At 32.2% G+C, this 22,053-nt stretch overlaps 1 protein-coding gene across 18 annotated transcripts in view; it reads left to right on the plus strand.

Moving 5' to 3' along the window:
- BLTP1 (bridge-like lipid transfer protein family member 1) overlaps positions 1 to 22,053 on the plus strand; it is a 208,701-nt gene that overhangs the window by 36,418 nt on the left and 150,230 nt on the right. For 17 of the 18 annotated variants that reach the window (XM_063809822.1, XM_063809823.1, XM_016952153.2 and 14 more), the window contains 11 exons: positions 1,198 to 1,277; positions 3,430 to 3,580; positions 7,515 to 7,671; positions 8,076 to 8,154; positions 10,235 to 10,326; positions 11,883 to 12,000; positions 17,777 to 17,932; positions 18,205 to 18,302; positions 19,815 to 19,993; positions 20,479 to 20,585; positions 21,547 to 21,755. In XM_063809822.1, the coding sequence (XP_063665892.1) occupies positions 1,198 to 1,277; positions 3,430 to 3,580; positions 7,515 to 7,671; positions 8,076 to 8,154; positions 10,235 to 10,326; positions 11,883 to 12,000; positions 17,777 to 17,932; positions 18,205 to 18,302; positions 19,815 to 19,993; positions 20,479 to 20,585; positions 21,547 to 21,755 (1,426 nt within the window). Of the gene's footprint in view, positions 1 to 165; positions 258 to 1,197; positions 1,278 to 3,429; positions 3,581 to 7,514; positions 7,672 to 8,075; positions 8,155 to 10,234; positions 10,327 to 11,882; positions 12,001 to 17,776; positions 17,933 to 18,204; positions 18,303 to 19,814; positions 19,994 to 20,478; positions 20,586 to 21,546; positions 21,756 to 22,053 lie in introns of those variants that run through there. The other variant, XM_016952163.3, reaches the window with a different exon arrangement.

Below are 22,053 nucleotides of genomic sequence, written 5' to 3' on the forward strand. Positions count from 1 at the left end.
AGTGTCTCAGCTTTTATCTTTGTGTGTAGGTACCTTATGAGGTTTTATGTGAAACATGATTATTCCTTTTTAGTTGTAACTCTTGGCTGGCCTGGTATTCGATTTTCCAGGATTTGGCTAGAATGATAGAAAGAGGGTTTTTCCTTTTTGAGTATCACGGTGACTGTGGGTCTTCCTGGCCTCACTCTTCAAGATCATGGACTTGGTTAAGAATCTTCTGGAATGTGGACTGTGCACACAAATGTGTATGAGTAAAGGTATAATACTGAATAAATCAGGATTTTTTTGAAAAATTATAGAGTAAGATGAAAAAGTGTCTTGCTATTAATAATTTGTATAAAAAGATTTAAAATTGTATTTTTCACTTGTTTAAGTGTGGAGATTACATGATGATATTAAACATTAACCTTTGTGATTTAATACATATTTAGAAAAAAATTGCAAGTTTTTGCATTTAATATCATCTAATGATTGAGAAGTTAATTTTGATATGCAAGAAGATATTGTGATGTATGTATGACAAAGAGAAAAGTTGTTTAATCAAAGCAAGCAAAGATTAATGGTTTCTGGGAAATTATTGATGGTAGAAAAACGTTCATTCCAGAGTTAGAGTTCACAATGTTTGCTCTAGATTTATTTCAAGTTGATTAAATATTCATGGAAATAGGTAATAAGAAGATAAAAATGATAACTTTTTTATTATTTAATGTTTTTGAATGATTATAGTTTAATATACAGATAGATAAAATGATACTTATTAGTTATTAATATTAAGTGGTCAAATTTTAATTTTGTTGTAAATGCAGAATATGATCATTTTATTCCAGTGATCATCATTCCATTGTATTTAAACTTTGTTTTAAATCGATTTCTCTCATTCAAAACTGAAAATGAAAAATATAAAACTAAATTTTTTCTTTTTAAAACCAAATTTTTTTTTCTTCTTGAAGTAATTTACTGATAAATTTTTAGTATCATTTTATTATTAAGTCCAACATAGAATAAAACATGGAACAATTTCTTAGGATGATTGTTCATTGGAAAGATGTTTTTCTTTCTTTTCAGGATGCTACTTGTTATGTGCTTGTTAGTTTTTTTTTCCTTTTCTTTTCACTTATTGCCAGCATTAACTAGGATACTGAACATTTTATATTCTGGAGATTTGTTTGATTTGCTTTCCCCTCCACCTTCTTATAGACCACCGAGATTAATGGGAGAAGGTTTTGTGGTGATGCAGTCAAATGATGTTGACATCTACTACTACATGGATGAGCCAGGTATTGTTGTTGTTGTTGTTGCTGTTTTTTTTAAAGTGACAGAGTGAGACTCTGTCACACAGGCTAGAATGCAGTGGCGTAATCATAGTCCACTATACCCTTGACCTTCCAGGCTCAAGCAATCCTCCTACCTCAGCCTCCTGAGTTGCTAAGATGACAGGAATATGCCACTATGCCTGACTAATTTTTAAAGTTTTGTAGAGATGGTATTTCGCTATATTGCCCAGGCTGATCTCAAATTCCTGGCCTTAAGTGATCCTCCTGCCTCATTCTCCCAAAGTGCTGGGATTGTAGTCATGAGCCCATGGTGCCTGGCCTGTTTTTTTTTAAAAGTATGTTTCATAGCTACAATTCTATTTCTTCTATGAAATGCTGATATCTAGTAATATTTTAAATCTTCTTGCTTAGCCATCAGGAAATGGTAAATGTAGATAAGAGTGAAAATATCTGAAAAATATCTGTGTCATTTCTCAAAACTTGAATATTAGTTTGGTATTATAGATTAAAAGAGAACATTATTTTTTTCAAATTCAGTTTTCGTAGATAAACCTCAAAAATTGAGAATGCAAATGATCATGAGTGAAAACCTTTAAAGGATGTAGTGATAGTTAAGGTAGTTCATCTTAGCTTAGAAACTTAGTATATTAGATTTGAGACTTAAAGTTTGGGGATTGAAATCCATCTAGTTAGAATTCTTGACAGGTGGCTTCCATTTTCTAAAAGTATCTAAACATTGGGTTTTAAGCTCTTTTTTCATACTTCTGCTCTTTTTATACCTTTCAGAGTATAAAAGTATTTAAGGTCAAAGTATTTTGAAAGTAAAACTAAGATGTTATTTGCCTTTTCACCATGTTGACATTTGTGCTAATGGTGCAGAGCAATGGTGGGTAAAACTGTTGTTGCTTTAACACTAATCAAGGAAATGGTTCCTAATTATACTAGTAGTCATTGTATTTTTCAACTGCCACACATTTACGGTAAAACAGAATGTCAAAATCACATTAAAATTTCCTTGATTAAGCAATAGAAATTATTTATTTTGTCAAATGTTGACCTTTGATTAAAGTGTTTTTAATATTTGGTGTGAGAAAATGGGAAGTACACATAAAGCGCTTGTGCTGCATACCAAAATATTCTGGTGTCTTGAGGAAAAGCACTTGTATGATTAAGTTGCAAGCTGCACTAATTGCGTTTTTTTTTTTTTTCATGGAGTGCCAGTTTTATTTGAAAGATTAATTAGAGACAAACTATAATTTGAGCTTTCTTGTGAAAATTAGAACTTTGGAAAATTGGAGTCTGCTGTTATGAGCTTGACAGCATCCCAATAGTTAACATCTTTTATGATGAGACCACCAATGATATAGCAAGTGTGATGTTTTTAAATGTTTAATAATGGAATTGGTCAATATTTGGAAAAAATTTGCATTACTCAGTGAACCCGTATTTCCCAATGCATGATGTTACAAAAGTCATGCATAGATAAATGTATTCAAAGTGCAACATAGACCAGTAGATTTTAACATAACAGCATATGAAAAGTTTAGTGATATGGCTTCAGATTCCACATTGCAATTAACCTTTAAGAAATTTCCATTTGTTGAATTTTGGGATAGTATCAAAGAAGAGTATTAAAAATTATCTGAAAAAGCTATTAAAATACTCCTCCCTTTTCTATCTACATATCTTTACGAGGCCAGATCTTTTCCAAATCCTTCAGTAACAGATTGAATGCCGAAACAGCTATGAGAATCCACCTGTTTTCTATTAAGCTAGACATTAGAGATTTGCCAAAAAAACCTCTTATACTTACCACTAAATTATTTTGTTTTAGAAAATAGTTATTCTTCATTAAAAGTGAGATTAAAATTTCATTTAATTTTATATTACATGTTATATTTAATTACATTAAATATTTTATGTCAACATGAGTTTATTTTTAAAATATTTTTTTAAATTGCTAAATTTTAATTTTGAACATAGTAATTCTTGATAGACATAAGACAATATGAGAACAACCCCTTTTAGGTTCTCAATAATTTTTAAGAGTGTAAAGGTTTCCTGAGACCAAAAAATGTTGGAACTGCTGATCTAAGGAAACTTTTTAATGGCCATTTTAAATAACTGCCTTTATATTGTATGTTCTGGAATATAGGACTTGTTCCGGAAGAAACAGAAGAAAATATTGAAGGAGAAATGAGCAGTGAGGATTGCAAATTACAAGACTTGCCTCCATGTTGGGGACTGGATATAGTTTGTGGTAAAGGAACAGATTTTAATTATGGACCGTGGGCCGATAGGCAGAGGTACTTGAGTATGTTATATTTCTAATAAGTTTTTTAGATGTATTTAGATGTATATAATTTTAAATAAAAGCTAGCTTAAAATTTTTATAAACTATTTTATTATGGCAGAGGAAGATATCACTAAACATTTTGATCCAAATAATAACTTGCTTGTGGCTTCTCCACAAGCAAGTTCATTCCAAAGGTGGAGCTGATCGATTAGACTTAGTATCTAATTCTGATTGATTAGAATCAGATTGATTAGAATGAGGAGCATATTTGTTGGTTCATTTTTTTTTTCTTTTGGATTTAATCAACAACGATTTCTTCATTGATCCCCTACTATATGCCAGATATTGTTGGGACTATGGGAATTCAGAAATAAAAGACATATATCTTCCAGTTTTAGTGGGGAAGAAAGAACCAAAAGACTAATATTAGGTGCTATAATAAAGGTAAGTAAAGGGTCTTGATGAAGAACTTAGAAAAGTACTCTACTAGTTTGCTAGGGCTGCCTTAATAAAGCATCACAGATAATGTGGCTTAAGCAACAGAAATGTATTTTCTCACAATTCTAGAGTCTAAGAGTCCTCCAACAAGGTGGTGGCATGATTGGTTCCTTCTGAGGGCTATGAGAGAAGGATGTGATCTAGGCCTCTCTCCTTGACTTGTAGATGGCTGTTGTTTTCCAGTATCTTCATGTGGTCTTTCCCTTGTGTACCTCTGTGTCCAGATCATACTATCCAGTCATATTGGATTAGGACAGCATACCCTAATGACTTCATTTTAACTTAATTACCCTTCTTAAGACCCCATCTCCAAATATAGTCACATTCTGAGGTACTGGGGGTTAGGACTTCAGCATATGAATTTTAGGGGTTAGGACTTCAATGTATGAATTTTTAGGTTACTTGGTATTCCAAGTATATAGTATATAATTTATATTAAAGATTAGGGGAGAGAAGAAGGCTGTTTGGTTGAGGTAATGTGTAAATTAAGTTTTGAAAGATAATTGAGAGTTAGCCAGGGAAAGAAGAGGAGGGTGAATCATTGAGGCAAGGGAAGAGTTTTATAAATGCATGAGGATAGTGGAGAATTGTCCTATAGTTATAGTCTATAGTGGTTAAGAGGTATAGATTTTATAATGTCATTTTATTTTAAAGTATTTTTAATTTTTAATATATTAACATTTTTCTACTTCTTGAAGAATTTTAAACAAAGAAGGGGACATTTACCATTAAATATGAGGGAGCATCTAAGTTTTTATGTACAAAATTAGACATTTCTTAAAATTAGTTTAGTTTTTCTATTCATGAACTAGCTTTTTTGAATAGAGAAATACAAGCCAAGTCATTCACTTGAGCAGATATTACGGGGCCATTGATAGATTAGTGAAAGAGTGCTGATACTAACTTGATGTATTGACTTTTTAAATGCTTTTTTAAAAAGTGCCATCTAGCTAGCATTATTAGAATTATATATTTTGTCAAGTAGTATATTCTAAGAAGGCTGGTTGAGGTATAATATACCAAACAGTATATTCTATTAATCTTGTTATCTGTAGTATATAGGAATACCTGCCTCATTAAGTAGCTAACTAACAATTATATGGTAAATGAATAAGCTCGTTATTTGAAAATTCTTGCATTATGCTAAAACAATACTTCATTAAGTTCTGCATTAGGTCATTTGTTAAACTTGAAAGTAAGCAGAGCATAAAATTTCATGTTAGAAAGAAAATACTTTTCACATTATTGGATTTAAATTTTCCTCTTCTGGTAAAATTTTTCCTATAAGTCATGCTATATTTGACATATAGCATATAGTTGAAAATGAGAGATTTTACATTTCATTAAGTAATAGAGCTACATCTATTTAAACTATATTGAGAAATCTCAAGAAAGGTTTATTTTATTAGGTTGGCAGAAGAGTTATGTACTGTTTGTGAAGAAAAAATGAAAATAATGCTTTAACATAGGGCCATGAAGTGTGTTTGCATTTTTTAGCACTTAAATAAAGTGTGATTCTTCTTAAACTGTATTTAATTTCATTATGTATTTTTCATAAGTTTTAGGGTATATTTACACAAAAACCCAAACTAAAATGCAATAGAGAAATGACACTGAAGATAGAAATTTGCTTTAACCACTCCTTTCAGTAGATTTTTCCACTGCCAGGAGAGAAGAGCAATGCATTTTTAACCTGGACTTAAAAAAAAACACTCAGGTTTATTTAAAAAAGAAAAAAAAAAAGAAATCTATTTTTCACATATATTAAATTCACTAATGTGAGCAATATTTGTCTCCTCAATTACATGTTGAAAAGGTCTTACGCAGCCGTTTTCTCTTCTCCTTCCCCGTATTGAGTTTCTGCACAAATACAAACTGTAATCAGTAATGAATAGTAAGGACAGTTTTCTTAGCAGCCATCTATTAACATAAGGCATACAGAAAGAAATCTCAGCTGTTTTGCTATTGGATAATTCACTCAGCATTGTGAGGAGTTACTGACTTTTGAAATAGCATGGTTTTAGCCTATAGATTTTATAATCATAACATGATTTTAGTTTCTAGATTTTGGTGTCAGTTCTACTACCTTTACATGATTGAATATTTAAGATATTATTCAGTTTTTACTTCATGCTTTCTTTTTATGAATTTTCATGACAGAGTTGAAATACAAACTGTTTTACAATGAAACTTAATCTTCAGATGATGATTATAATAATACAAACCTTCCTAACATTGTCTGGCATTTTTTTTTATTGCTTTCACTTAAAGTACTTTCATTAGTATTTTCCGACTTGATCCTTATAACTCAGTGAGATTCATAGGACAGATGTAATGAACTCATTAAACTTGTGCGAAAATGGAGACGCAGAGAGGTTCAGTGATTTGGGCAAGATAGTGAAGCTACAGCATGAAGTGCTGAGGTTCAAACCAGTCCTTCAGGTCTACTGCCCTTCTCATTATGTCCTCCTATCTACCCACCTTGTAGTCAATGATCATCTAATGGATTCTCTATCCTTAATATTCTTAATTTTCTATATTTATGTGTCTTAAAACATTTGCAGAACTTTATTTTCCTTTCATATATTTTAATTTAACGGTAGCAAGTTAAAGTCTGTGAGACTTAGTGTACAGATTTTGTCTGGTTCATCTAATTTTTCCCAGTCTTAATTTATTCTAGGTAGCATTTTCTGTCACTGCTGACTCAACCCTTCCTGTTTTAAAGCCATAGACTGGCACCTTCTTTGAATGTATGAGTAACATTATACAATACTAATGTTAGCTCATGTAGAAGACTCTGAATTGAAAATTTCTTGGGCTCTTTCATTTTTGTCCAATGATAAGGGGAGGGAAAAACATTAGTACTTTAGCCTCCAAATACCTACTTACCTTTTAGAAATCTATTGCTCTTTAGCCTTTTAATGATATAATATTGATTTAAAGTGATTATGAAACTAATAGAAATAGCCAATTCTTCCATGTGCCATGCACTGCTAAGTGTTTTCCATGTATCTTACCATTTAAACCTCCGAGCCTTTGTATGAGACAAGGTATATTATTCCTGTGTTACAGAAGAGGAAGCAGCTCAAATTTTCTGGGGAAGATTGAGTAACTTGTCCAGGTTGGAATGATGATTTTAATTAAGCTATCCTCTGTCAGTTCTTTGTTTGCCATTTGAGCAATTTATATACTTGTAGAGAGTCTTTAGTTTGTCGTAGTACTCTTGAATAGTGCAAATTTTCTCTTATGTCTCATTTGGTAATAGTATATCTATTGAGTAATCAAGGCTCATTGATCTCTGGAAGTGTTAAATACTGCAGAAAACAGTCTAATTGTCAAATGTGATAGCAATGATAATAAAAAATTAGAATATTGATTATGTTCCTTTATCAGAAGTAATTTTGTTTGAATAACATGTCATTATTCTTTCTACCTCCTTAATGTAGAGATTGTTTGTGGAAGTTTTTCTTTCCACCTGACTATCAAGTTCTGAAAGTTTCTGAAATTGCACAGCCTGGGAGACCAAGACAGATCCTTGCTTTTGAATTACGAATGAATATTATTGCAGATGCTACAATTGATTTGCTGTTTACCAAAAATAGGGTAATTATTATAATAATATAGTAGAAAATAGTATTTAAAATTTTGACATTATTTTTCAGAGTTTTTTCATGGTGACTAGTCCCATACTTGGATTAATTTATATGAGCTGTTTTCCCTTCAAATAATTTTATGTATTTTACTATCATCATAATTTTATTAAATGTCAAATAATGGGAAGAAATTAATAGTAATAGACCTTCATGCTATATTCTGGCTCATTTTCTCCTTTATATCTGGCTAAATTGTTTTAGTGTATTTTTGGTAAAAATTTGAACTTTTGTTCTTAGGAACTTGTAATACTTACTTAACATCAATAATTTCTTCTGTAATAATAATTGAAAAGTAAAGATGGGAGAATAATTATAATTAATGTTTTATATGAATTAATTTTTTTCTTTTGGTAGGAAACAAATGCTGTACATGTAAATGTAGGAGCTGGCTCATATTTAGAAATTAATATTCCAATGACAGTTGAAGAAAATGGTAAGCTGCAACTGTTACTTTTCTTTTTAAATAATTAGGGAAATAATTATAAATAATAAAGTTTGTTAATCATCTTAGACTAACATTAATAAGGTTTTCTTTTTCAGTTTTTTTATTATGTTTTGATGTGCCTATACTCATTAAAGGGAAATATTATATAATTGAGCATTTAGAGAAAAGGGAAACCTTTTCTAATCAAATTCAGTCTTATATGCTTTTATTATAACGTATACATTTCTTTTGTAGAACTGAGCATAATTTACTTAATGCATAGTTTTCCAGTTAGACTGTTGCACTATGAGAGCAGGTGCTGTTTTTTTTCTTTAGTGTATTCTCAGTGCTGAACCCTGTACCAGACGTTTGGGCAGTAATTGACTGGATGACTGCAAGGCTTTGTTTTAGGTTATATTATTAGTAGATTTCGTCAGGGAGTAAGCTGGGTACTTTGAGTGGCATAACTTTAATAAACATTTCATGTTAAAAATGTTAAAGTGTGTCCTCACAGCTTTAGTTTCATCTGAGCTGAGATGATCTAAGTTGATCATGCACTTGAAATATGGGCACTGACACAGTTAATAACATGAATAAATACTTTTTGTTAAATTTATCAAATTGTTATAACTTCATTTTGCCTTGTAATTGAGAGCAGTTAAGATGAAATTCTGCTTTATTTTCTTTCTTGAGAGTAAAGAGTAGCAACTTACCCACATTTAAAATCAATCATCATTAGTGTTTCTGTTGCTAAGTATAATTCATTTTTGTGTAATTCTTAGCTCTTGTTTCTTGGTTCTGTCACTTATTTTGGTGCTGTAAGAGGAAAGCAGGCAGAGGGTTGACTACGTTCATTAGTTTATGTAAAGTGGTAGCATTCAGGCCTGCCTGCTTAGATAATCAATTGAAAAAGTGACTGTGAATGGCATAGTGTATCTTTTTCCCATAACTCTGAGGCTATTTTAGTGAATAACTAACCCTTATCTAGTGTTAAAAATACAATCTTACTAAGGCTTGAAGGAAATGTTTGAGATTCTCTAGGAGTGCTAATTCAGAGTACGCAGTTGGAAAGAAGCATCTTTTAGAAAAGCCAAAAGCATCTTTTAGAAAAGCCATACATCTTTTACAGGTGTATGATGGGGTATAAAGGCAGTTGAGAGTTTTACACAATTGATAATGTTTCAGTTAAGGAAGTGCTTCTGCCTTTTCACAACTGATGATACACATAGGAAATAGTATTTTTACTGTTTTATGCAGTATTATACAAATACTGGTACACTGGAGTAAAGGAGTCACCTGAGGACTGAGGAGTCAATATCTTGAGTTTATCTATTATAAATGTGTGGCAAGTACCACAGCATACTTGTTGTGGAACTATTGAGTTAAGGGTCTAAGGAAAGCCCAGTCAGGTTTTGGGTATAGAGGTTAGGTAGCTTTTAAGACAACTGGCAAAGAGAAAATGGACTTAGGTGTCAGGCAAGAACAATATATAACAAAACGTTTTAGAGATTCAGGTATTTAAAAAAAGAAAAAAAGCCCAGAGCAGAATGCAGGATGCATGTGGAACTAGCCATATAATAGTGACCACAGAAGTAGTGTTCATAGGAAGAGATTTCTTTAAGAAAGGAAATACAATACTCTAAACTATTCAGCTTTTGTTGAGAATGGACTATATTGCTGAGAAACTGTCATTACATGAGGGGAATAGCTGTTACTTAGTAACCATCATTATATAAGGAGTAGTTGAAAATGATGAAAATATGTACCCTTGAGTCAGTGGAAGAAGAAAAGGAGTTGTGTTCTGTAACTGAAAACTACTGTTTAAAGAATAGACTTGTAGTTTTGCAAACTACAAAGGAAAGTAAAATCAGAATAGATATTATATGGAGTTGGAACTTTGTTCCTTTAGAACATGAGAGGGATCACCTATTAAGTTAGCAAGCTCCCTGTCACTGAGGTGTGTTTAAATAGTGACTACCATTTTTCAAGGATTCCTTCTTTGAGTGGTGGTAGGAGTTGGTTCTAGTCCAAAGATGTTTCATTTTGTAATTGTTTTCCTGGTTCTTAGTTTTTATGTTTTTATTATTAGGTTACACTCCTGCTATTAAGGGACAACTCTTACATGTGGATGCCACTACCAGCATGCAATATCGGACCCTTTTAGAAGCAGAAATGTTAGCAGTAAGTCTGTAGTACATGATGATATACATACTTGTATGAAAAACAATTGATTTTAATTTTCTTATATTAAGTTTAAGTAACCAGGAAATCATCAAATGGTCCATCTTCTAGTTTAAGAACAGCTAGGGAAGAGGAGTGGATTCCCAGTGCTATGGACTCCTGTTGGCATCTCTCTGTTGCTCTCCTTCTAGTATGAGGGAGGTGAATAAAAGGCAATGATACATGTTTTTGGCCTGAAAAATATGAGAAGTTGTTAGAATATTGTTTTTAAAGTACATTGTGTGGCTGGACTAAATCTCTTCTAAGTTCTAAGTAAGATAATTCTTTAATATATGTTTTCTAGCCCCGCTGGATTTCTTTCCCAGGGTTTAAATAATGTAATTTATTGTGCCTTTTACTTGATGAGTAAGGTAAAATGAAGAAAATCTTGTTGATACCCTGGATTGTTTCATATTATAAAGAGAAACAATATGTAAATGCCCATGATTAAAATTGCTGATTGGGGACTCATTAATCAAGCAGATTATTATTATTACTATCAGGGACAACAATACTAACAATAACAAAAGCTGCTATGTAAAATGGTTAATATTCAGAGATTCTTTCATATAAGATGGTGCCATAAGATTCTTAATTTCTTGTCTTAAACATTTTACATATGACATATGTAAATTAAGAGAAAAATTCTGCAATTAACAGGAATATATAAAATACCATAAATATACCTTAAACTGGCATATTCAGTATTTTAATGAATTCTTCATCTATTGCTGATAAATAGTGCTGTGTGACAATGCTCTTCCTAGGTAGGCAGCTTTTCCCTTTGCAGAAATACCAAACTGCGCAGGGTGTGGTGACTCACACCTGTAATCCCAGCACTTTGGGAGGCTGAGGCAGGTGGATCACTTGAGGTCAGGAGTTCGAGACCAGCCTGACCAATATGGTGAAACCCTGCCTCTACTAAAAATACAAAAATTAGCCAGGTGTGATGGCGCGCACGACTGTAATCCCAGCTACTCTGGAGGCTGAGGCACAAGAATTGCTTGAAGCTGGGAGGCGGAGGTTGCAGTGAGGCGAGTTGTGTCACTGCACTCCAGCTTGGGCAATAGAGTGAGACTCTGTCTCAAAACAAAACAAAACAAAAAAGAAATGCCAAACTGCAGAAATACTAATGTTACTTTGTGTGACAGTATGCATCACACTATCTTCCTTCACACTGAGCCTGTCACTTAACAGATGAGGCTTAAGGAGAAATTAGGGATGTTGGTTGTTACCCCATTGGTTTATCTGGAGTGCAGTATCAACACTGTAGCCTGATTTGTTGTTTTGAAAGTTTTTTGACCACATCTTGACTTAATATTTCAAGGAGCTAGATGTAGCCATGGATATTGACCTTCAGCCACAGCAATATTAAAGTCTCAAAGGGACCTTCTGTTCAGCTCAGTAGGAAAATAAGTTTTAATTACTCACTAGTGTGTGTAACTTCATTTCTAATGCTGTTCACACAGTGTCACATTTTAAGCCTTAATTACTTTTACCTAACATTTGTTTTGCAGTTCCACATCAATGCCAGCTACCCCCGAATATGGAACATGCCGCAGACATGGCAGTGTGAATTAGAGGTTTATAAAGCCACTTACCACTTCATCTTTGCACAGAAAAACTTCTTTACAGGTAATTTTCTAATAGATATAAATACAGTGAGATTTATCACAGTGAACTTGTTTACATTTGATAAGTTTTACTTTTAAATTACATAGGGATATGATATGATTCATATTTTCTTCAACATTTCATTTTGGGCTGAAAATGTCAAAGAGAAAATTTAAATATAGACATTTTGCATTCTTTTCTAACCTAAACAAGGAAAATATAAACCCCAAATTGAGCTTAGAAGGAAATGAAAGAACTCAATTTAGGCTGCTGCTTTGTATCAGTCTAGTTGGGGGGTAGGGTGGAGATGATGAATCAATTTCTCTCTCTTCCCAAATTAGGCATCAGCATGGCTTCATTATTTTGTTTTAATAATTATAATACACAACAGTATACTCAAATAGCTAAATGTTATTTTTATACTTGGAGCCCTTATTTAATCTTTTCTGTTGGCATGGATAATTGAGTTGGTGCTGTCACTAGTTGGAAGAAACATTCCTTTATTTCTTGCAGCATATATTGATAGCTTTGCATATTTTGTGACTATAAGAACACATATTGTTGGTCTATGAATAGCATAAATATTACTACATTAAAATAAGTGGCATTTATTGAGTCTTCTTCTAAAAAGTTTAGCCCCATAAAGTTGGTCTAATTTGCCAGGGTCAGTTGGCTGTTCCACAGAAACCTAATCTTTGCTTGACTGCTTGCTACATTTATCCATCCATCCATTTGTGCAACAGTTGTTTTATACAAGCATCTCATCGATGCTGAGTACTATTAGATATTTGGAGGTATAGTGGTGTTTAAGGCATACGTAGGTAGTCCTCTCCTGACAATACTACTCTATAATGTTGTGTAAATGATTTCACTGTTTAAGCTTCAGTTTCCTTGTTTGTGAAATAGGGATAACAATTTCTACCCTAATTTTGCTATTACTAGAGTTTTGACCTTTTAAAATGCCTCTTATTGCAATATGTTCAATCAAGTCTTTCATATTTCTTTTCTGGTTTGACTGGGAGCCTTGGGGACTAGATAGACTGCTTCTGCTTTCCTGGAGTTACATACTTCTCCAAGGCTTGAACCAGTGTCCCAGTAGTAGAAATTTTGATAGTCCCTGGCAAGTTAAGCTTTTGCTAGTGAAGCAGAGCATTGAATAAACACTTCTCAGTTCAAATTTATGAAACAAAGTTTAGCTAAAACTTATAGTGTGTATTATGTGTCTGGCTCTGTCCTAAGCAGTTTGCACATATTAAATTATTGAATCCTCACAATAACTCTCAGGGATCAATATTATTATTATTTTCCTTACTTTATAGATGAGGAAGATGAGTTACAGAGAGGTAAAACAGTATGTCCAGGGTCACACTTGGTTGAGCTGGAATTCTAACTCAAGTAGTCTGGCTCAAGAATCTGTTACATTACTTACCTCTTTGACTAGCCTTTTGCTTCTCACTTAAGATTTTGTATTTTTTAACTTTACTAATCTTTTAAAATAGATACCTATCATCAAGTATTTACTCCTTCACATTACTTTTCTTCCAGACATTTCCCATCTTTAGACTCTTGCAGTGCTAAGAATAGCTGCAGTAGACATATAAATTCTTCATCATTTGAAAATATTATTTTGTAGTAGCACTTTCATTTACACTATTGTGTTAGTTACATTGAAACAGCTAAGTACACATTTCCTAAATTGCAACTGATTTTCCTTAAATTATTTTCTTTCTCTAACTCTAATTTTTATGCTTTCTCTATTGAAATTCACTCTTTTGGTTATTTTTTTAATAAAATTTATTTGGAGAAAATTTTAAAAACATAGATACAAAAGTAAACATAATGACCGTTTTACAGATTTAACAACTAACAATTGGTCATATTCTATTGTTTTTAAAAGACATATAGCATAACAAATAACTGTAGAGTCCTTTTTAAACTTATTCTCTAAAAAGGACGACTACTGGAGAAGAATATTAGTTTAGTATTGGAGTGAACCTACTTGGTCATAGTGTTTGGATTGCTTTGTCTATTGTTGGAATTCTATAGAAAAGAAATTATCTCTCTGATGTGAGGGAATGCCTAATGTTCCTCAACAGCCATTCTCATACCATTTATTAATAAGATAAAATTGTTCTTAAGAGATTTTAATGTGGGACAAAGATAGCTTTATGATAAATATAATATAGAGCCTCAGAAATGAAAGCTATAAAACAAAAGCAGAAACTGAAGCCTCTTCTGGGAATAATGAAAATAACTTAGATTTACTCTGATAAGGAGGAGAAGAAAATAATACACTGGCATTGCAAAGCTCTAATACCAATTCATTGATGTTTTATAGGGTGTTTGCCTAACAACTTAAAGATAAAGTGAGTTGTTGGTGGGTTTTTTCAGAGTAACATTTAGCTTGCCATAACTTTTTAATTCATTGTACAAATGAGTAAGGCAGTCATCAGGAAAGTGCTTCCTTTTTCTAATCAGATTATTTGATAAGACTATCTGGTAATGAGAAACAGATTTTGGTTTAATAACAATGCATATTAAAAAATTGTTGATGCTCCTAATAAAAATATTTTGTCACCATAATTTTTAATATTTATCAGTAAAGATGTTATAGAAACTGGTAGGTAAACTAATTATAAAATGATATGTTGAAATTTTAAATTAGTTATTAAAGAAAAAAACTAACACGATTTATTAGAAATAGACTAATAGCTGTAACATTTCACATGAGTTGTTAAAGAATGAAATAATAAGATTTGTTAAAATAGAATTTGGCTAATAACTTTATAAAATTATACTGGTTTCTTCAAATAAGTAGTAATCTGAATTTCTGTTTAGTTCAATTTTTGTTTATTTCACTAGCAATCGTATCTCAATCTTTTGACTAATAGAAGTATAAAGTAGATAAAATACAACCAATATACATTGTAAGTCTCATACATGAATAGTGATTCAAAACAAACGTTAAATATGATCTCTGCCCTCACTTATGGGCATTTCTTGTTTTGTATTATTTGTCTCAAGTACATTGGCATGTGTACTAGACATAGACAAATGAAACAATACCAGACATTATGTATATTGAGTGCAAGTGCGAAATGCAAGTGTGAAATGTGAAGCTGACAAATGCATGTAAGACCTGAGTACAGAGGAAATCACTGTTGTCTGAAGGTAATCAGAGAAAGTAAGGAAGGACACTAAGGTCTGAAATGGTGTTTTTAAATGAATTCAGTAGTATTAACTAAAATATGATAGTATTTTGCCATTTACAAAGCATGTTCACTTGTATTGTCTTCACATAACTCTAAAATAGGGTAGCTGTTATTACTATCCCTGAGTTAATAATGAGGAACTTGAGGCATAGAAACATTGCATGACTTGGGCAGACTTATGAGGCTAGGAGGTGGAAGACATTTAAGAACAATTTTCAGACTGCAGACCGTTTGCCTTCTCTGTAGTATTATGTTGGCAATAAAGATGGTTAGTTTTTCCTTAGCAGAGAGGATATGAAAGACAGTATTTAGTTTGACCAAAAATGCTGAACTATGAATGAGTGAAAAAGGTGAGAAAATCAGTCTGATGAATGATGAATATATATTGTAGAGTTGGTTATATCCGGAGATGATTTTTGGGCATTTCCCAAGTGTTAGATGCTGTGCTAAAGACTAAAGTTAGAAAGCAGGGATAGAGTCAGCCTAGTTAGGTAGGAGTAAAAGATTTGAGGTAAGCATAGATTATGTAAAGTGTGATGAATCACTGTGATTGTTAAATAAAAATATATTTAAGGTAAATTTGATAATTGGAATTTTCTGTTGTCTATTAATAGAACAGGTTAATAGCCACATGCCTTTTATTGTTGATGCAGTAAAACTCTATATCTCATTAATATTAATTTGTGATTGTCATTTGACATTAAGTATGTTATTCTGCCATTTTAGTAAGACAAGAGTTTCTAATACATTTGTGCTAGCTTCTGTATGTGGCAGCTAAATTTTAAATGGGTTCATATGATATTATGTAAGATAAATTTACTCTGAGTTCATTATTGAGTCTTTTTTCTGTTTAAATATCACCTTTAAAATACAAGGAAAACTACTTTAAATATTTCACAGTTTTACCTGTAATTTTCCTTAGGATATCTTTAATAATAAACGCTACCATTTGTGGAGTGCTTACCCTGTGCCAGTTACTTTGTTTAAACTTTACATAAATCATCTGAATTCTCATCATAAGTCTGTGAGGTTGTTCTTATTTTGTACAAGAGAAAACTGATAACATTTAAGTCACTTTTTTCAAGGTTACACAGCTAGTAAAATGATAAAGTCAGAATTTAAACCCAGGACTGTCTAATGTCAAAGTCTGTGCTATAATAATACTGTTTCCAATTGTTTCCCTCTCTCTCTCTCTCTCTAAAGTCTGTGCTATAATAATACCTTTTCCAGTTGTTTCTCTCTCTCTCTCTCTCTGTCACATACACACACACACACACACACACACACACGTTCTAATTTTATGTACATGGTATTGTGTTATGCACTGTGAGTATACAAAGATGAGTTTGACACCTCTAGGAGGAGCCCTTTTATTGAAAGACATTGCTGGGAGTGTACAATGCATGTAAAACATTGTGGAGCCCAGAAGATAAAGTTGTACAAACTGCTATGGTAGATGGTAGATCAGTGCTAATGTCTTTAAAGAGCTTTTATTTATTGGGATTAAAAAAAATTAAAGTACCAAAGGGTAAACAGACAAAATATATGAACACAATTTTAAAAAGCAGTTTAAACATACAGTGAATCGGCAATGAACAAATATGATTGATTATAATTCTAAGAAAGTCAAGTCTATGTTTCATTCACCATTGTAGTCCTAGAGTCTAGAACAGAGCCTGAGACACAGTAGACACTCAGTAGATATTTGTTTAATGAATAAAACAACATGAAAAAATGTTCAGCCATGCTTGTAGTTAAGAAGTTCAGTGAAAGCGAGATACCATTTTTCAGTTATTAAATGTCAAGTAAAACAAAACAAAAAACAGATAGATGATAGAAAGAAATAGAATGCAGGAGAAAGTTCAGTGAAATAGGTAGTCAAGCATACCTTTCCGGTAGGAGTGTAAATGGACTCACTTCTCTTCGAATGCAATTTATAATAGTCTTGAAAAATATTACTAAATTTTGACCCAGCAATTCCACTTCTAGAATCTATACTGACAAGTAATCCTGAATATGTAAAATATCTTTTACAAAAATATATAGTACATGATAATATATATAACACAAAAATTTGGAAAGAGTATAAATATCCAACTATAAAAAATGGTTAAGTAGGTCCTGACAAATCTCATTAATGAGCTATTATGCAAAATTTATGTAAACGTGTGAAATAACACGGAAAAATATTTGAGTTCAGTGAAAGAAGCAACACATAAAAAATGTGCATATAGGATAGTGTCAGTCTATGTAGAAAAATAACTGGAAGAAACTGTATCCACAATGTTGGCTATTTGGGTAGTGGAATAGCAGGTGATTTTTTTTTAATTTTCTAAAATTCCTTAAAAATAGATATATTAATATATAAAATTTCTCTTATTTGGAACTGTGATTAGTAAGTAAACATTTGTTTACTGTCAAATTATTTAAATACATCCTAATCACCTTTTAAATATTTCAGTATAAAATTTTTTTAGTTACACAAAAGAAAAATTCATTTTTGACTGGTGTTAGAAAATCTGTGTTTTACTTTTCTGAGTTTCAACTAACTTTACAATTTCTATTGACTACCCCAATAATTTTAGATTTAATTCAAGACTGGTCTAGTGACAGTCCTCCAGACATTTTTTCATTTGTTCCATATACGTGGAATTTTAAAATCATGTTTCATCAGTTTGAAATGATTTGGGCTGCTAATCAGCACAATTGGATCGACTGTTCTACTAAACAACAGGAAAATGGTAAGACATTAAAAAAAATTAGGTTAAGTATTTCTCTCATTAAGGCAAATACCAACTAAGAAAATTAGTATTGATTTGATAGTTTTAACAGATACTAGAAGTTATTTCCCCCCATTATCTTTGTGAGACTCTCAGAAGACTGTTTCAGAGTTTGCATTGGACTAAAACTTAATTTTGTTTAGTTGTGCATTTTAGGCAATTTTATAATTGAAATTTAATGGACATTAAAAGTAAATTTACTTTTTCTTCTTTTTTTTTTTTTTCTTTTGTAGTGTATCTGGCAGCCTGTGGAGAAACACTAAACATTGATTTTTCTTTGCCTTTTACGGACTTTGTTCCAGCTACATGTAATACCAAGTTCTCTTTAAGAGTATGTATAGTTGAATGCATTATTTATTCCACAAGGTGTGTTAGTAAATTTGATTTCCCAAAGCTTATCTTTACTGTCTTCTCCCCAGTCCGTTGCAACTTCAAGGTATTTTTAGCTTTCCTCCAATGTCTACTACCTTTAGTGTCACAGAGTTCCTGTTGTTTTCTTTTTGTAGTTAACTGCATCTAAGAAATTGGGCAATTAAAAATATCTCAAGTTGATTATTTTCTTAGAGTTCATTTCTGATCTCTGTGGCTAATCTCTATGTTAGCCCTTCTAGCTCTAATGTTTACTAATTCATATGAACTAATTTTATACTTCCCTTTATTTGATTCTTAATTGTAAACATGAATTCAAGGAGTAACCACAGTAGCTTTCTTCCTTTTATCTGAATGCCAGCTCTTATGTACTTCTAAGCTCAAAATTTTATGGAACATTTTTGGTATGGATAACCAGTAGTACTTGTAGTATTAATAGTGGTTATACTGGTAAAATTAGCAACATATAGAAACAGCTAACATCTATTAAACATTTTCTGGGTACTACATAGACACTATTCCATGTGCTTTATGTAGTAACTCAATTCTCAGAACAACCCTATTGAGATTATTATTAACTGCATTTATACATTAGGAAAGTGAGGAACAGAGCTTTTGTAACTCATCATACAGCTAGAGAGTTATTGGGCAGTATAGCTTAGGGCTCCATTCTTTTAACCACTCTACCTTGCTGCCTGTTAAGAAACTAGTCATCAAGATGAACAAAGAATAGAAGTCCTATTAGGAAAAAAGTAAAGCCAAATGAAGATCCTTTGATTTGCCAGTTCTGAATTATTAAAAGCTGGTTGAGGAAACGAGACTTACTAGAATCAAATGAGACAATACTATTTTAAAAATTAATAAAAATATAGAACATAGTCCACCTGAGCTTATAAAAGTTTTTTTAAAAAATGAACTTAAAATATCTATGGATACCCATGGAAGACATTCTTTTCACTGTTTGGAAACTATGCTGTTTCTTTCCCTGATTATTTTGTTGTTTTTCAATTCAAATTTAGTTTTAGTCAATGTAAAATCTTATTCGTTATTTACCTGACTGTCGAATGTAAAAGCTGCCATTTCAAATTTGTTTATCTCACTCGTGTAATCCCAGCACTTTGGGAGCCTGAGGCAAGATGGTTGCTTGAGGTCAGGAGTTTGAGACTAGCCTTGGCAACACAGCAAGACCCTGTCTCTAAAAAAAACAAAAAACAGCACATTCCTCTAGTCCCAGCTACTTGGGAGGATCACTTGAGTGCAGGAGTTCAAGGCTTCACTCCAACCTCAGTGACAGAGTGAGACCATTAAAAAAAAAAAAAAGTTAAATAATACAATAAAATAAAAATAAATAAAATTTGTTTATTTTCTTTCAAACTTATTTCCAAGATTGTTGTAGACAGGTTTGCCCGTAAGTATTAACCAACATATTTATGCACTGATTTTATTACTTTGGCTTATTATAATTATTTTTTAGGGAGAAGATGTTGATCTTCATTTGTTTCTACCAGATTGCCACCCTAGTAAATATTCTTTATTTATGCTGGTAAAAAATTGCCATCCAAATAAGATGATTCATGATACTGGTATTCCTGCTGAGTGTCAAAGTGGCCAGAAAACAGTTAAACCAAAGTGGCGCAACGTTACTCAGGAAAAGTGAGTACGTAAAATTAGTGACACAGGCCAGGCACAGTGGCTCACACCTGTAATCCCAGCACTTTGGGAGGCCGAGATGGGTGGATCACCTGAGATCAGGAGTTCGAGACCAGCCTGGCCAACATGGTGAAACCTTGTCTCTACTAAATATACAAAAATTAGCTGAGCATCATGGCGCATGCCTGTAGTCCTAGCTACCTGGGAGGCTAAGGTAGGGGAATGGCTTGAACCCAGGAGGCGGAGGTTGCAGTGAGCTAAGATCGCACCACTGCACTCCAGCTTGGGCAACAGAGACCCCATCTCAAAAAATAAATCAATTAGTAAAATAAAATAAAATTAGTGACAAGTATTTTGTGCTTATATGTGGAGAAATTCTTCTTTCAAAAAATAATAATAAAATTTGATTATCTGCAACTGGTATCAACTGGTATCTCTGGTATCAGAATAAGTATCTGACTAGAAACTGTCTGTTTTACTCTTCAAAGGTCTGGTTGGGTTGAATGCTGGACTGTCCCAAGTGTCATGCTTACAATTGATTATACATGGCATCCAATTTATCCACAAAAAGCAGATGAACAGCTAAAACAATCATGTAAGTGTTTTTATATAATTTGTGCTTTTATACAGCTGCTATTATGATTGATAATCATGAAAAATAAGAAGCAAATAAATTGAAATGCATCTATTCTTATGACATAGTATAAATATAGTCTTACATATTTTAGATTAATTGTAGCTACCTTTTGAGCATTTACTTTGTATCAAATGTTGGGCCAAGCAATTTTCTGGCTTCTATTATCTTCTATTATGTTTAATCCTTATAACAACTCTGTGAGAAAGATATTATCATTATTTTTTTCTTAAAGTTGAGGAAATATGCTCAGAAAAGGTAAGTAATATTCTCAAAGTCTGCCAAGCTAGAAGCAGCAGAGCCTGAATATGAAACAAGGTATGTGTGAATCTGCATATTTAAGGTGCATGATTTTGTGAAATGTTAGTTTCTTTAATGCATTTTGACAGTTCTCATATGATTTATAGTTTCCTGAAGGTAATTTGCCTTATTACCTAGGTCCAAAAAAGAATTAGAGCCAAATGATGATGTTTTCTTTGTATTTTTCCAGTGAGTTAAGTTTCAAAGGATAGTTTTCATAGTTGTTTCATAGTGGCTTGATAACATCACACTGTATTTAAATAGCTATTTATATGAAAAAATTTTTTAGTTAGTGCCCAAGAATAGTTAAGGTCTTGATGTGACCCAAATTTATATTGCAGGGACTCAATAAGAATGTTGTTTATGTTAACAGAAAGTTTTCATTGATTCTCTGCAGGCTGATTTATGTATTTCTCTCATATTTCAATGATTTATTCTTTATTTGCTTTCTTAATTATTGGTCTTTTAGGTCTGTTTTCATTATATATACATTATGTAAAGATTAGTTGATGTCATATTTGCAAAGTAAAATTTCTTAGTGAATATTTCCTTGAAGATCTTCCAAGAAGTCTTTTGTCCCCCACCCCTCAAACATTAGTCTTTTTTTCTTAATTTATTACAGTATCAGAAATGGAAGAGACAATGCTATCTGTATTAAGGCCATCCCAGAAGACATCAGACAGAGTTGTTTCTTCTCCCTCCACTTCTTCACGCCCACCTATTGATCCCTCAGAACTTCCATCTGATAAACTTCATGTAGAAATGGAACTTTCTCCAGATTCTCAGATAACTCTCTATGGACCTCTACTAAATGCCTTTTTGTGTATAAAGGTATGATTCTTAAAAACAACTTACATACTTTCAAATATAGACAAAGCAATTAAAATTTAATTGAAAATTGAGACTGTTTGAAATAGCCAATTGGATTATTTAAAGTGTTGAGGATATACCAGATATGTTGACTGGACTTGGGGTGCTAGACTCAATTACAAAATTATTAAAAATAGTACTCCTCAGTTCAGCATTCTTTTGTGCATTTAGTATGTTCTAGGAATGGTGCTAGTTGCTATAGATAGAGATGATGTAGCATCTGTTCTCAGGGAGGTAAGCTAGAGGGATAGCTAGGATA

The sequence above is a fragment of the Pan troglodytes genome, chromosome 3, assembly GCF_028858775.2.
Source record: "Pan troglodytes isolate AG18354 chromosome 3, NHGRI_mPanTro3-v2.0_pri, whole genome shotgun sequence".
NCBI lineage: Eukaryota > Metazoa > Chordata > Mammalia > Primates > Hominidae > Pan > Pan troglodytes.